The 16,502-nt window shown below is 43.9% G+C and overlaps 1 protein-coding gene across 11 annotated transcripts in view; it reads right to left on the bottom strand.

Moving 5' to 3' along the window:
* The window catches only part of TSPAN18 (tetraspanin 18), a 108,519-nt gene that overhangs the window by 20,920 nt on the left and 71,097 nt on the right, over positions 1 to 16,502 (bottom strand). For 10 of the 11 annotated variants that reach the window (XM_090140828.1, XM_090140829.1, XM_090140831.1 and 7 more), the window contains 2 exons: positions 2,634 to 2,725; positions 1,684 to 1,878 (listed from right to left, as the gene is read on the bottom strand). In XM_090140828.1, the coding sequence (XP_089996954.1) occupies positions 1,684 to 1,878; positions 2,634 to 2,696 (258 nt within the window). In that variant the 5' untranslated portion in view covers positions 2,697 to 2,725. Of the gene's footprint in view, positions 1 to 1,683; positions 1,879 to 2,633; positions 2,726 to 4,491; positions 4,584 to 16,502 lie in introns of those variants that run through there. The other variant, XM_090140833.1, reaches the window with a different exon arrangement.

Below are 16,502 nucleotides of genomic sequence, written 5' to 3'. Positions count from 1 at the left end.
GGTTTCATAGATCTTTTGTGTATTTTAAGATCAGCTGCTCTGACCTCCCAAAAAGCAGAAATTAGTAAAATATCTCTTCCCACTTGGCATCAGCATAGATCACTGTGCAAGTGCTTTGCTGCTGTTGGAGGTTATGAGAGCTGACTTTGACGTCAGAAGCTGCAATGCTAATTCCTCACCCAGTGATTACTTTCAAAGTTCCTGCCAGTTCCAGGTATTACCTCATGCCCATTGAGGTCTCAGATTCCAAGTATATAATAAAATAATAACAAAACTAAATATAAATAAAGCAGCAGGGCTCAGAACAATTTCTATGAGTTAGAAATAATAACCACAAATTTGAGTGCACTGGAGCAAAAATAAAACACTGGGAGGAATATTCAAACAACTATTGACCTCAGTGATGCTATGTCAGGAAAGCACAGCACAAAAGTCCCCTCTTCCAGCCATGTCCTCTATCTGTATGCTGCTTATGTGGTCCAAACTCAAAACGTCTCTAATTCACTTGTAATCAATACTTTTCATCAAATGTAACTTTTTTTCTTAATCAGGTTAGGTTAGGCTCTGAAGTAAACTCAGGCTCACTGGGCCTGATTCTTCACATTTTGTGAGGCTCCTTCAGGCAGGTTTCCCTGACTTGACAAGTGATATATTGAGTTTTCTGATTTACTTCTGAGATGATTCACTAGCGATCCTATCCACAAAGGCTTCCAGAGAGAGGCTCTCACATGGTTATAAAGTCAAGGGATGGGCAAGCCAAGTGTTAAGAGAATTCACCTCAGTGGAGCCAGGCTGAACTCTATGAAAAAAATAGCTCTGTTTTTAAGAAAGTGGACTTTCCTGTTCTGTTAAGATACAAGCCTCATTTTTACTGTGAAGCAGCTGTGCAAGATAGAATCATAACAGAACAGTGTAAGATAAACATTTAAACAAAAATAAATAAAAACAAACTTGCAGATCCTGAGCAAGAAACAAAAGGCCACATTTAACAAAAAAGAGAAATAGAACTGAGCTTTGTGTTTTAACATATAACTGATAATGTGTTCTGCAAACAGATAATGGCTGGAAACCCTGCAGTATCAGAAGTTAGGGCAGGGGTCAGAAAAACTGATTTTAAGTGTTATCCGATGACTAGATGGAATGAAATTTAACTCTTTGGGTAGAAAATTGCCTCAAAAGAACAAACTGGTTCATTTCAGGAGCAGACCAGGTTGCATAAAGGACCAACTACCTATTGAGAGCTACAACAGAAGGACATCTTCCAAGTTCAGAGCTGGGCATTTTTGCTGTGGGGCCTCATTACATAGATGCTTCACTCTATGTTCTCTCTGCTCTGTTGTGAACCAGTAAGAAATGAATCTACAGGTGGAACTAATGGTTTTGATGTCCAAAAGTATCCAGGTTTTGATCACTTTCTATAGTTTTTGAGACAAAGCTTGACAAAGTCAAAATACAGTCCCAGATTCAGACTCACAAGACTCAAGCCTGGTTCAGGGAGGAAGCAAATGCTCTGTATCTCCAGCTGTGTGTAAAAGTGCTCTAAGCCTACTTAATATCTAAGGGAAAACAGCTGCAAAAATGGACACCCATTCATGTACTAATCGCAGCATCACGTATCTAGATTAAGAGTCACCCCCGTTCTTGGGAAGCACCAAAAGGCTAATAAAGTGCAAAGACACTTACAAAAAGTAGGAGACATTTGTTCTCACGGATGGCACCGCAGCAGCCAAGGAAACCCAGCAGAAAGAGCATTGCTCCCATAGCCAGCATGATGTATGCTCCTGTGAAGAGCAGAGGGTTGGCAGCCACGATCTCTCGAAAACCTGTTGGATCCACGATGACCCAGATCCCAACTCCTAGCAGGCATGCTCCTCCCAGCTGTCACAGCACAATGAGAGGAGAGAGGGGGAAAAGAAGGAGACAGGTCAATATTAACAGCTGCTATGGGAACTTTGGTTTCATCAGTATCTTTTGATCAAAGGTGTTTTGGAAATTGTTTCTGTGGCAAACATTCTCTGCTGAGCAGGTGACTGCTGACATGTTGCTCTCAGCGTTTCTTGCTCACTCAATGAAATATTAGCAGCAAAAGCATCTTTTCTTTCTTAATACTTCACTCTACCACCAACTGTTGATTCTCTGCCCAATGCTTGAAAGACTGAATCTTGAGTCTCTGCCACACCTGCAGGGCAAGGCCCAGTGAAGAAGCACAGGGGAACCTCTCCACCGCAGAAGGGCACCTTGCCCCACTTGGGGCAGGGTGTTCCCACCCTTCCCATCAAAGACAAGAGCAACACGGGTCACCAGAAATGTGGTAGGAGAATCTCTGTTTGCTAGTAAAAACCTCAGCAGGACACCCAGGATTAGAAAATAATTTCTTCTGCCATTCAAGGACAGACCATGAATATAAGTTACAGCTTTCTTACTTAGTCTTCTTTGCCAAGGACAGCCTTAATGCAGACAGCAGTGACCACCGGACTGCTTTACTCAATGTCTTAACACCTTCAGATGCCAGAAATTAATAACCTTGGTGATTGCTAGCACAAAGCTGAGGGATCTTTTGTGGTAACTTTACTGAATTATAGCCTGTTTTGTTGGCTGCTGGAAATAGGAATAAAGAGTTTCCAAATACTTACAAAGATAAAAAAATTGAAAAGAAACATCAGGTACTTCATGCAGCTCAGACAGTCTCCCTCCATGGTCTTCAGGCTGCTTGATCCAACTCTTCCTGCAAAACACCAATACTATTTTAGCACACTCAATTTTATTTGAATGACACAGCACTATTTCCATCTCTATTCCCTCCAGACCCTGCGGAGTTCATTATACAGAAGGGCTCATTTTTTACCTGAACAGAGTACCATAGCACAGGCTAATAAGAGATAATGATCACTGCTAATTCCCTTTGCATTCTTCCAGGTGTAGAGGGGAATGCAAATAGAAAGGTTCAAAGAAAGCTTTGGCGTTGTTTGCAGGATGAAATGCTGGGGGGAAAAAATCTGTCTGCAAACGATGGCTAATTTTATTTTATTTTGTTCTAGTCCCTAAGGTCTCTCAAGTCGAAGAAACACTGAACACACCTGGATACTTCAAATCAAGGAAGAAGGTGTATTGACACAGGAGCCAGATGCTGTGTCCATCAGCTAGTCTCACAAACACGCATCTTGGACAGTTGGCTCCATACAAGCCTCCCTTACGGAATGAAGCAACGTGAACAAGGAGAATATTTTCAGGGAAACAGACATCGAGAACGACTGTGGTATGTGAAAGAGAGAGAGAGAGGGCTTGAGGAGGCCATCCTCAGCTCAGTTCCACACACTGGGGCACACCACCTGCTTGTCATGCAACGTGACTTGTTAGTGGGCTGCTGAAGTCCTGTTATTCAAACTGCATCCTGCACAAGTCTTTTCAGGCAGAGCCTGTGGATCAAAGCTGGTAAGCTTTTAATCACAGGAAAAAAAATGTCCATTTTGAATCTCAATAGGTCTGAATTAGACCATAAAGGGCTTAGGACAGTATTTGTATTGGAAGACCAGCTATTAAGTTTGACCAGGTGAAGTTGCATCAGAAGAAAGTTCCTGTCCCCAAAAGCTTGCTGTTTAATGAAGTGGCTGCATCTTCCAATAAGTAATTTCACCTCTCATCACCCTACAGGGATAAACGAATACATCAAATAGTAAAATTTTCACTGAAACAGAAGTTAATGAAGTCACTGCACTTTGTACAGAAGGAAGCGTACATATGCAAACAGAGGCATAATTTTGCTAAGCTCTCTAGAGAAGCCCTCCCAAAACTCATGTGCTTCTTAGCCCATCTCCTCCCCTTACACTACAGAGATTGTCATTCCTAAAATAGACATGCATCCGATTATATGCTGTTAATGAAGCACTTTACAATCCAATTGAAAGGGAAAAAAAACAACAGGAATTACACAAGATTTTCACCAGACCAGAAATAAAACTATTTCCTTCACTCACAGAATCACAGAATGGCCAGGGTTGGAAGGGACCTCAAGGATCATGAATCTCCAATCCCCCTGCCACACACAGGACCACCATCCTTCCCATTTAATACTAGACCAGGCTGCCCAGGGCTCCATCCAATCTGGCCTTGAACACCTCCAGGGACGGGGCATCCACAAACCTCTCTGGGCAGCCTGTTCCAGCACCTCACCACTCTCTCTCCTTCGTTGTTGTTGTTAAGCCACAGAAACTTTGGAGTTCTGTCCTTCCCTCTATGGCCATGGAAACTGCTCTTCTTTAACCAGAGGGCTGAGAAAACCCAAGTCTCCCAGCAAGGGGATGCTGAGGTAAACAGTCAGATTCACATTGCGTGTGTTTGCTTGACTTCTTTTACTTGGTTTAAAAATCAACACAGTTCCTTCCCAGTGGCAAAACAGATAGAGACATGTACAGTGCGATGCAGAAGCTGGTGTAGACTATGAAGCACATGTACAAACTGTACAAACTGCTCCTCCACAGCACCAGAGCTCACCTGGGGCAGCACCACAGTATGCCTTTGCTGGCCTGGGGCTGTTCAGGGAGCCCTTTTGTGAGAAGAATCCTCAGTGCATCCAAAAAGCCAGTTCTACAATCCACCTTATTTCTGGAAGAACACCAATTGGAATTGGAACCTGAGAACAAAGGCAATATTTTCCTCCTCATTGTTTGTTTTCTTATACCTCTTACATCCAACTCTTCTACCCAGAGAGACTTGGAGCACGGCTGCGAACGCAGGAGAAGTGGGGCACAGAGCTCTTACTTGAGCCTGGAGGAGATGCTCACATCTTCCTGAGGGCTTAAAGCCACATCTGCCAACATTCCAGAAAGAGGAGGGGATACTGATACTTCAAGAGCCTCAAAATTAGTGACACCCAAACATTCCCACCATCACACAAAGGTTACGCTCCAGCGAAACAAGGACAGCTAAATCTCTCTCTCTCTATCAGCCACAGCCTGAAAATTATCAGAGAAACTTCTTAAGTCCTGCTGCCTTGAGTGCCCACACTCAATCTATATCATAGGCAGAAAAAGAAAAAAAAAGATAAATAGGAAATTAATTCAGCTGTATTGTGTTACTTTGTGTCATGCACACTCATCTCACTGTGGAGGCACCCACATTAGAAAACAGCAACTCCTGAATCTAACCCTGTCCTGCTGCTTTGCAGAGTTGATAAATCACATTCCTGCCTTGATTCACTATCCATGTCTGGGTCTGCTTCCTCTGCAAGATGAGCTCCCTTGGAACAGCTCTGATTCATGCGTCTTTTCAAAGACAAACTACCATTTCTTGCATTGCTCCTCTCCATACCGGGTATGTTAAAATGTTTTCTAAGTATGAATTAGGAAAGGAGACTGAACATGTTCAGCAATCAGGTCTTGAAAACATGACTGCCAGTGCTGGTGTGGCCATGCAGTCACAGTCATATGGGAGCATTAGAAACAAATGCACATTTTTTGATTAGTGAGGCTCCCTTGTTTGTCTGAGTCATAAATTTTTACCAGTGCTGATGCTGGGGTCAGATTTGTAATTTCAAAAATTACCAGGCTTCACACAGCAGAGCAACAAATAAATACAACCTTGAGTGACTGCCTCAATACCTACAGCCTGGGGACACCTGCACACAGCAGCATGATGCACCCTGTCCAATTTATTCTGGGCACATGGATCCCCAAACAGCGCATGAATGCTCACCATCTGGGTGACAGGGGATGTTAACCAAAAGCATGATCTGATTTCTTACACAGGACTTACAACCATTTCAAGTCAGAGTGGAAACACTCCAACAAATCTGAAATATATTACCACCTTGTTCACATATGCATAGTGCTTTACACTTGGAATAGTCTATAAGTAACATTATCTACAAACAAACCCAAGCAAAATGCAAATAATATTCCTTGCAACTAATGTAATTATTAAACCATTTTAAATGAAGTCACTAATCATAAGCTGCAAGAAAATAACTGACATGAAAGGACAATACTGACCCGAGAGATGCATTCCCACCCCCCTTCTCAGCCATACACACAACAAATAAATTTTTTGTTACTCCTGTTGCACACTGGTACAAGTGAGAAAAAATCTGCACGCATACATCCTAATCTACCCTTTAAAACTATCTTCTCTCCCCTCCGACAGGCCTCAAACTTGTGACAGATTAAGTTCTCCTCTGCAAGAGACATTTAATGCTAAGCAAACATTAACAGTCAGAACTGCAGAAGACAGAGGCTGACAGATGCTTTCCCTGGCTTGTCCCATCTCAGATCTGTGAGACATATGAGATGCATTTGTTTTTGTCTGAAATGTAGCTATAAATGTTCCACTTTCTCTTAGGCAGCTTATTCAACATTTTCCCCCTAATACAAATTTTATCTTGGAAAATGATGAGGAGGCTAAAACACCCCAGCAGCATGGCCATGAAACATATCCCAGCTGCTCTCATCAGTTAGGAATACAGTCCAGGTTTTCAAGGCAATGCAATTTTTTGTTCTCCAACCACCATTTGTTTCCTTCCTTCTGACATTCATTTTTGCACGCCTTGAAGCTATACCTTGAACTTCACATATCTAAAGGCAGCTGCTCAACCAGTCTCCCAAAAACTGCTTCCATGCTTCTCCTTGCTACCGCCGACATTCTCCTCTATTCCCACATCCCTTTCACACCGGACTGAAACCTGTAGTTTCACTTCAATTGCACTCTCACCTTTATCATGAAGACAGACTCACAGAAAAATATAGGTTTGCTATGATCTCTGGATGTCACTGAATACAAACACCCGCTGCCCCCAGTCTGGGCCAGTTTCAAGGTTTGTTCCAATTCTAAAAGTTTGAGCAGACTGCTCAGGGTCACATTTTGTTAAGTCCTGAGTACCTCCAAGGCCTGAGACTCCTTAGTCTCCCTGGGCAGTTCTGCTGTATCAGAACTGTATCTGCTGTACAAAATATTAGCCAACAGCTTGAGGAACAAATGGTGCTAACTTACACCTACTCCCATGCTCACACACAATACAACCAAGTAATAGTAGAAGATATACTTGTTGAAGCTCTCCAGATTCACTGCCAGACAGCCCTTAAAGGAATTAGAAAACATGGACCAGACTCTCTTCCATGTCAGTGAATCAATTCCCAGGGACTGTCCCAGTGGATATGTCACTAGAAACATCTCAGAAGCTCTCAGGTTCACAGTGGTGAAGGACTGCCACAGCCTAGCTTCACTCCACTGCATCCTTTCCTCAGCAACATGCCTCTTGGCTTGAAGGCCTGGAAACTTGGCTCAGCTTGCTTGCCTGCCTTCAAAGTGTACCCTTCTTCCATGGGGATCTCTACGTTCACCACTGGCAAGCAGTATCTAACTCCTTTTAAACAAAAGTAGTTGGGTTCTGCCAAAAGAGCTTGTCTAACAGATGGCTCCTTCCAGTAAACAGAGTATTACTCTTGATAGAACAGAGATAGGGGCAGATTTATAACTAGGAGATCGAGGGGGGATGACCTGCTGTGCTACACCTCACAGGTGACTTCACCTGACAGCAGGTGAGCCATGCATTTCTTATTCCACTCCTGCACACTACAGCTACATCAAATCAGCCCTGACAGAAACAGAGAGAGCATTTGAGATGCAGAAAAACTGAGCTATAAGCAAGCTTCACCTTAGCAAATCTCAAGACTTGAAGCACACTGTCTTTTCTAGTCTTTAATTGCCTATGCGCCCATATATTTCTCTGTCGCCTGGAACAGAAAAATATGCAATTACTGCAGAAGTCAATAAAATACAGTCATGTTAAATACATAACTTATTAAAACACACCATCGCCTTAATTAACCACCTTAATTTAGTGTACATTAGCACTAATGAAGAGCTTTTAATACCCAGCAAGGGATCTGATTCCTCAGAATCTCTTTAACCACCTTTGGGGTGTTTTTAATGCCCACAGACCACACGTAAATCCGTAGTGCCGTTATGTATGCACCTCATACCACAACAGCACTAGATTAATCACAGCTGCACCTTCAATATTTTATAGGAGGTTTAGACAAACTTTAATCTGCTATGACTTTACAGCCCATTTACTGGGAAAATGGAAAAGGCAGAGGAAGGGAGATGGGATGTGTTTCCGGGAGGCCCATGAGGAGCTGGGTGCCTCCCCAGCCACCTTCTGCACAAAGCTGAGCAAACGGTTTTCTCTCACCGTCCTGGAGCAGTGAGAAATGAACAGAGAAGCTGCAGTGCTGCCTGCCCTGGCAGCCCCTTGGTGCTCCTCCACCTGCCCCACTGCCACTACCAGACCTGCAGGCAGAGCAGCCCCCGTCCTCTGTCAGCACCTTGGGCTGCAAGGGCCCAGCATGCACCTAGGATTGTAGGTACTGTAAGCAAATAATTCATCCTCCTCAGATCGTTTGGGAGTACTTGCAGATATTCCAAGATGATCAATAAGGTGTTTGGCCCTCTTTCTGCTCCCTTGTGGTGCAAGTATGCCAGAATTTCAGCAGGATCTCTGGTGCGGGTGTATTTAACATCTGTTTCCCACAAACATTTGTGAACCTGCCTTTGAAAACTGCCTCCCATGAAGACTTCTGTGAGTAGAAGTCTGTAGTTTGCTGTCGGCAGGAAGCGAACTACGAGTTTTGAGGTGGCTGAAACTAGTACAGTATAAGGCATTTAATAAATATTCATTGCCTTTCTGTTTTGCATTAATCCCTCTTATTTTATGTCCTTCCTCTGTCACCATGGAGCTACATTTCTGAACAACGAGTGGGGATGGCTCCCCATTGGATACATGGAGGATGCAAACAGTCAGCCAATTGCCCTGCTGCAAAGTACTTTGGGTACTGCCAGCAGCTGAGCCACACGTCCACTGTACCACTGGATGGGCCCCAAACTGGAACCACGTTTGGGGGTCAGCATGTTGTCAGAACATGCCATGCAACCACCTAAGCGGGCTGCAGCATGCATGGAAACCTCCAGAGGGTGGCTTCAGGAAGCTGCAGACAGAACATGAGCCACCCATCACCGCCACACAATGGAGAGCTCCTTCTGGCAGACAGAGCCCACCCTCACCTTTTTATCATTCTCTTTTGTGGGGAATGCTTTGTCCTGAGCTTTGCACATGCAGCTGAGAGACAATTTCTCCAGTTGTTCTATCCTGTGATGCCTTTACCCAAGGACAGCTGCTGCCAGGAAAAGATGCCTCTAACTTTAAAGCAAAAATGGCACTGTGCTATAGAAACCTATCATTAGGAAAATCGCCAGGATGATGGGATTCCTGCTCCTACTGTGTGTGCATATAATTACATCCATACAAGCCCTCAAAGGTCTGTGTGGGAGAGGAATTTTATTTTTTTTTTATTCCCCTTAAGTCACAATATTTTAAAAGAACTTACAGCACCACAGAGAGGAAGAACTTGAATGCTTCAGAGGCACCAGCAGGTGCTGTGTCAGAAGGGATGAAAGAGCACATTTGGTGCCAAACAATAGCAATACTCCATCTTACTCTGCAGCCCTAAAGGGGAGGAAGTCCATGCCAAACAGACTCGCTTTGGTTAATAGCTACGATTCTGTCATTAGGGAGAACTGTAGAAAGTGCAAAACCACCATGTCTAATTGTGACTTGAGCAAGCTGATGCCTCTAATTACAGTCGCTGGGGAAACACAGTGGAAGCTGGAGATACGGTGCAGGCCAAGCCTCCTTCCTCAGGCTGCACGTGTGCAAGCCATGATGCCTCAGCCACTGAGCAGCTGTGCCTGGCACGCTGTCCTTGTCACCCTGCCCGTGTCATCAGCCACCACAGCCAGCTCCGTGCCAGCACTAGCTTCTCCTTGCACTTACTGCTTGCAGAGCAGCTCTTTGCGGAGACTGCGTGTTGATGAAGGAAAAGCAGCTCAGCTTGAGGCTCTTGCTGGTTTCTGCAGCTCAGAAGAGAGCTGAAGAGCCAGAACAAAGGAACAGGAGACAAAAAGCAGCTGATGGAGTCTGCAGGCAGCTGTATGAGAAAGAAAGGAATGAGCAGTGGGTCACGGAGAAACATCTGACTAGTTTTGGAGAGAAATCCAGTCTCCTGCATGTTAACTGGTGCAGGAAGACCACCAGAAGAATAGCTTATGGGTGTCCCGGTTTAATTGGTGCCCCTAGCTATTCCAGCCCCCTTTGCTCACCACATTTGCAGGATCTAGGAAACAGAAACACATGCCAGCCCACATATCCAGCCAAAGGAGGAGATGAAGGCAGAAGTCACATCCTGCTGGATCTCCCCAGCAGGTCACTGCCTTTATACTGAGGATAAACACCTCTTTGGCAGCAGGCTGCATTTCACATCAGTCCCATGCAACAGCTTCAGAAAAAGGTAAAACATTCGCCACTCCTGAACTGGAGCTTGGCACAATCTGTCAGTCCCATGCATTATCCTGTAACTAATAGCTTTTATATAAATAACTAGTTGTACTGGAATTTCATAGTGCTTACATAGCAAAGTCACTGCTGTGACACGACTCCATTACTGCATGTAAATCCAATTAGATCCCAAAGTGCACTGTGCAACTATAATCGGCCCCTGTGGAGCAGCAATGAGGGGACCTGCACAAGGCCATGCAACTAGATACTAAATTACAGTCAATCTACCTCCTCTTTAGTTGCATTAAAATGCTAATGTCACTGTAATACAGGCCCATTTATCACTCATGACTACCTTGCCTTGCAACACTACAGTGAATGAGGTTGTTGCACTGCCTGTGAGCATTTAATTCCTCAATACAGTTGAGCAAGCAAGGCCCTTAGGGGCACTTTATATCTTAAAACAATAACTTGATTGGCTTTTATAATGCTAAAATCATGTGAGGCTGGGGATAGTGTTTATACGAATCCGAGCTGCTGCTATAACCACCCTGTCTCATTTCCAAGCAGAGTTCTCTGGACAACTGGACCATGTTCCCCCTGATCCTTGTCCATCTGTTCTTAATGAAGACATTTCAGCCACAAAGCAGCTGTGCTTAAGAGCACACTAGTCACACATAGGAGGACAAAGAGAGCTGGATTGAACCCCTGTAAGCTTCACATAGACAACACCAGCTTTGCAACAAGAACAATAATACAACACTTAGCAGTTAAGTTTTATATTTACAACTTTGCATGATGTGTGCACAGACTACATGAAATCATATGGTGGTAAGATCTCCCACACGTATGCAAACATTTTGAATGGAAAGGCAGAAATCCCAGAGTGGAACAGTCTCCCAAATGTCGTAACATTTGGAGAAGTGCTCATGCACATGTTTGAAGTACCAGTAGAGCATGAGGCCACAAGCCATCCCATTCCATTTAGTGGAAATGTGCTTACAGCACTACTCGAAACATGAACTGCTCACTTTGGCTCCTTCCCAAGCCAAGTTTAATAATCATGTCTGGCTCTTTCATACTGCCTTTCTCACACAGGCATCAGCCACCCTAAATAAAAGCTCTGTGTACAGAACCAATGCATCTTGCAACTCTTTTAAGTTCTAGTCCTCAAAGGAATTAAAAAAAAAAAACAGAAAAGAAAAGATAGCTCACAGGTGCACTTTCCCTCATATTAACCACAGTACAACAGAACCATATGGAACAGACCATCTTTCTAAACAGATCACCCAAAGATTATATGTGCTGATAACATAGTAATATTGACTCTGTTCATGAGATAAGAAAACCAAGGCTGGAATGGGAATGGATGTGCTAGACCTCCTTAAGCCAAAGTACAGCAGGCTGCTCCTCGGTCCATGCTGAGACTCATGAAAAGGATGATTATTTCTGGCTTCTGTGGCTGACAATCTCCACTCTTTGCAAGACGTTTTCTGTCCCATAGAGAAACTTACTTAGCGTACAAAAAGGGAGGTGGATAACTTTGGCCTCCTATATCTGCAAATATTTTCCCCCAGGATGGAATAAATGTCACCCTCAGAGTGGGTCATGCAGCTGCATCACAAGCTGAGTGACATTACTGTCACATCAGGTGCTGTCAAGTGTTGAGACTCTCCAGACGATTGCACAGCACTCCAGACAGTTAGGGCACTAAACATAAAACATAAACGCCTGCCACTTCTTCCTGTAGCTTGACACATCTCACTCTTACAACCAGCAGCTCCTTGGTGCTCTTTTCCATTCCCTTCTTCTATAGCCATGCTTTGTTTGCAGCAAATGCAGTTTGTGACATTTGTGATTGTTAGAAAAGATGCAGGAATAGATCTCAGAAACACTGGGCAGTTGCTGTGGCAACCCTGTCCTCTTCGGACCACAATATCCAATGCTTTAAGAAGTTCCCGGATACTTTGCAGACTTAAGGGAAACAATGCAGCGGAGAAAAATGAATGATTTTAAGTAAGGAGGCAATCAAAATGGATCACCATGAGCCACATGGCCTTGCCCTATCAAACAGATGATAATGATCTCTCCTCGGCAAGGAACAGCAGCTGCAGAGCGGTACTGTGGGGCATAGGCAAAGGCCCATGGACAAGGCAATTTGAAAACCCTCGCATTTATCATCTGTTTTAATGCAGAACAGAACTCCAGAGCAGTGTTGTTTTTTTTTTTTTTTTTTTTTTTTGGGGGGGGGGGGGGTAAGGAAAAGGTGAGAAAAATACCCCTACCCTTTAACACCTTTTAAATGGGGGGGGACTAGTAATCTTAATTGCTTTTAAAAAATCCCCAAAGAGAATGTATTAGCTATCCCACAAAAAAAAAATTCAAAATAATCTCGTTGTTCCATCTGCCTACACAGATGCTAAAACAAAACAGTTTTGTCAGGTTTAGGCAGTTTAGAAAATCAAAGGTTAGGAGAAACATCCCTTAAAAACAGCCTATCTTAAATGAAAGATCTCAAGAATTCTAAATAAAATAAAACTGCTGGAAATCCGAGAAGTGGCATTATTTATAGGATTTAAAAGATGACCAAGATCCAATTAACAATAAGAGAACCACATCTGAAAGTGCCATGAATTCTATACACAATAGGAAATTCTTGAGCCCACAGAGCTCATAACTCAAAGTGATGTAGTTCTTTAGAATCTAAATAAATCTCACAAGGTATAGGGGCTATATTTTAAGTAAAACTTGAATGCAACAGAGGTGGTAAGAAACACCCTAGGTGAAGAGAGGCAGACGTGGAATCTAAGTTATTCTGCTTAGAGCCAAACTGATACGCATGCCACATATTGCACGTGTAACACTAAACTTAGTTTCACTTAAGCAGTACCTTTAACTTACTCCAGGACATAAAATCACAGCTAACATGGTGTAAAAGGTCAGTGCGAGTGATCTCCAGCACACTTTTTCTGATTAAGGTATGAACACACAACCATTCACTGAATCAGAAGGTGAAGGAGAAGAGGAAGAACCACAACCACAGCCCACAAGAGAGTCTCAACTGATCTACGGGAAAATCAGCACTAGTTAATGAATCCCACAACCTTGGCATACGTGGTCCCAGCTGCTCTCCCTTCCCTCAGAAGGGGCACAACCCAGGGCTCCAGCAGCCACCAGCTTCCAGGCAGACAACTGCCCTCCCCTCTGCACAGCTCAGACAGGGGTGCAGGACTAAGTGAGGTCTAACCAAGGCATGCAGGCTGGCTCCCAGCTGCTTTTGCTTTCCCAATGAATAACAGATACTGCATCAAGATGCACAATGTCACGCTGGTGAATTTGCTGCTCTCATAACACCTCATTTTTCTCCCCATCTGAACTTATTCTGAAAGCGTGTGGTTCATTATCCCCCTTCTCCTTTATCCTTAACTTGTGGCAAAGGTAACACAAAAGATAGGTGGCTGGTTATTGCTAATGCATCTGAGAGCATGACCATTAAAAAGAGGGCTTATTCTGGAAAGCACCATGGTTTTTCTTGCTGTTCACACAGGCAGCTAATGATCACCCTAATAGCTTCTCTCTCTCAAGTCATAATAAGCTTACAAATGAACCTATTCAGCACATATTAAAAAGCAAGAGATGTTCCTTTGATTACAGCCTTTATGGAACTCTCTATGCATTTGTTCAGGAGGTGCTGCTGGGTGCCCACTCGCCTGACGGAGCTGAGTGCCACATCAGCACCGTCACCTCTGCTGCACCCATGCAAGTGTTGGGGAACGTGGCCATCAAGGCCTGGACCATGAACCTCAGAACTTCTGGAGATTATGAGACAAAAAATGAGTCTAACTTTTCTGACACCCAACACGATGAGGCATTGAGCAGTCAGTTCATGTCCCTGGGCAGCTAGCAGAACATATTGATGGCCCACTCTGGGTAGGAGGCACCTGTTTGTCCTGGCACTAAGCTAGGCAGCACATCTATCGCTTTGAAAGGGGAAGGCTTGTGGCTCACGGTAATCCATTTTGATTGCCTTCTTATTTTAAAATCAATCATTTTTCTCCACTGCATTGTGGCTTTGCTTTCCTGAGGTGAGGGTAACAGGGAGCTCGTTTCTTTTGTCACCTGTAATGCTTTCTCTACTATAACATTATCCTTAACGCTTAACTGCTCAGAGCCTGATCTAAATCTCTCTCACATTGCTGACAGATTTAAAAACGTCTTCAGGAGAAGAATAAAAATAATTTTTCAGGTAGGAAAAACATAGTAAAATCTGGGAGCTCATCTTCATTATGTCTCTAGCTCAAATATTTCACATTAGTGAAAAAGTTAAAAGAGCACACCTTTATTTCCCCTTAGGGAAAAGAACGCTGCATACAGTATCCACGCTTTCCCAAACGACCCTTAATCCCTAAACACAATGTATCCCAAACGACCCTTAATCCCTAAGCACAATGTATCCACAGGGAGCTTAAGTGGAGAGATGTAGGGAATGAAACCCCTGGCACACGAGGAGTGCAGCCTGAGCGCTGATGGGGTGGTGCGGGGCTTTCAGGCAGCCTGCTCTGCGGGGAGAATTTCAGTCATACCAAGCATCACATGTGCTCTGAGAGCGCTCATCCTCTAAGTAACCACTCCTGCGTTGCCTGAAAGACAAGACCTCTGAGCAGAACAGACCTTTTCTGCATCTCCAGGAGACTGGCTGGGGTTAAGGCAGGTCAGATGATGAAATACAGGCAGCTTTGTGTTGATACTACCCACCGTGCATATTAGGAAGGCCGTAATTGTAAGAAAACATTTCTCAGCAAGGATATTTAATACAGTGCCAAAAAGTCTCCCCAGGCAGGCTTTGTTTTAAGGTTTGTGAGCTCCAGGGAGAAAGGATTGTATCTCTTGTACTGAAGTGGTTCAGGCCCTGCACGGTTTTAGCTCCATTGTAATCCAAATAACACACAAAGGCAGCAGTGGAAACTTCTCTACCAGAATCACTTGCAAGATGCTGGGAATAGCCTGGGGCAAAACCTGAAGCACCATCAATCATCACTGCATGTAAGAATTGGCGAGCACTGACAGGGTGTCATAAGGACTCTTTCAAAAATGAAACAGCAAATTTAAACATGGAAATACTCAGGATGCTGATGAATTTTCTTTTACTCAGCCTTTGTTAATATTTTACCTGTCAGGAGTAAGTAACTGAAGACATAAAATTTCCTCTAATCCAAATCAGAAGGCTGGATTAATTCCAAATGTACCAGTGAATGATGAAGGCATGATCTGAAACACCAACCATGAGGAAGCTCACATGGTCTCCAAACAGCACAGAACCCATGCTGTGGCTGGGCAGCAGAGCGCCTTGCCATTCACACCCAAAAGAAGCAAGAACAGGGTTGGATGTGGTCCAGCAATTCCTATTTTTACAAGGACTTGGTAATCTTTTCAGGGAGAACAACGAACAGAACATATTGACAAAAGCAGATCTCCTGCAAGGGGCAGGACTCTGCCAGCTAACCTCCACGTCAATCAGGATTGGTCTGAAATATGTCTGCAAAATCACACCAGCTTTTGGTGGCTGAAGCTGACTATATTCCATCTCAGCTGTGCCTCTTTCTCTTGATCAGCATGACATTTGAAAGCAGTGCTGCCTTCCAGCCAAAATCAGTATATTTTTCAAAGCATCACTAGTATGTTTGCAGGCCAAAAAAGCCAAAGCAGTCCAGGTTTAGGTTCAGACATAGGAAGCAGTACATGTTCAAGCAATGCCTAGCATGGCCAATAAGACCTCTTGAGGCATACTCCTGGTTAGCCTGACACTGCTCTGAGCTCTGCACCCACAAGTCTGGAGTGACACAGCATTTAATGGCCTCTTCACCCATTACTGCTGTCAGTGTGGGGAGAGGAATCTTTCTGAAAACACTGTGGAGTTTTGCTGCATTTAGAAATAAATTATGATAAATCTCAATTCATGACTGTGGACACCATCTTGCATGTCTGGTGATATGTAAACCATCTTGTGTCATTAATATCACTTCAGTGTCATGTGCTTTACACATTATAGTCTGAGAGCCCCTTATGAAGCTCTGTGTCTGTCTTCCTTTCACATGTGGGTACAGAGACCCAGAAAGCCCCCCTGCCTTTGGTCCAAGTTACCCAGCAAGTGTTCCAGGCAGCTTCTGCAGCCCCCTGC

Source organism: Phasianus colchicus, chromosome 5, assembly GCF_987193195.1.
Source record: "Phasianus colchicus chromosome 5, bPhaCol1.hap1.1, whole genome shotgun sequence".
Classification (NCBI taxonomy): Eukaryota; Metazoa; Chordata; class Aves; order Galliformes; family Phasianidae; genus Phasianus; species Phasianus colchicus.
This window is presented reverse-complemented; position numbering and strand designations above follow the sequence as displayed.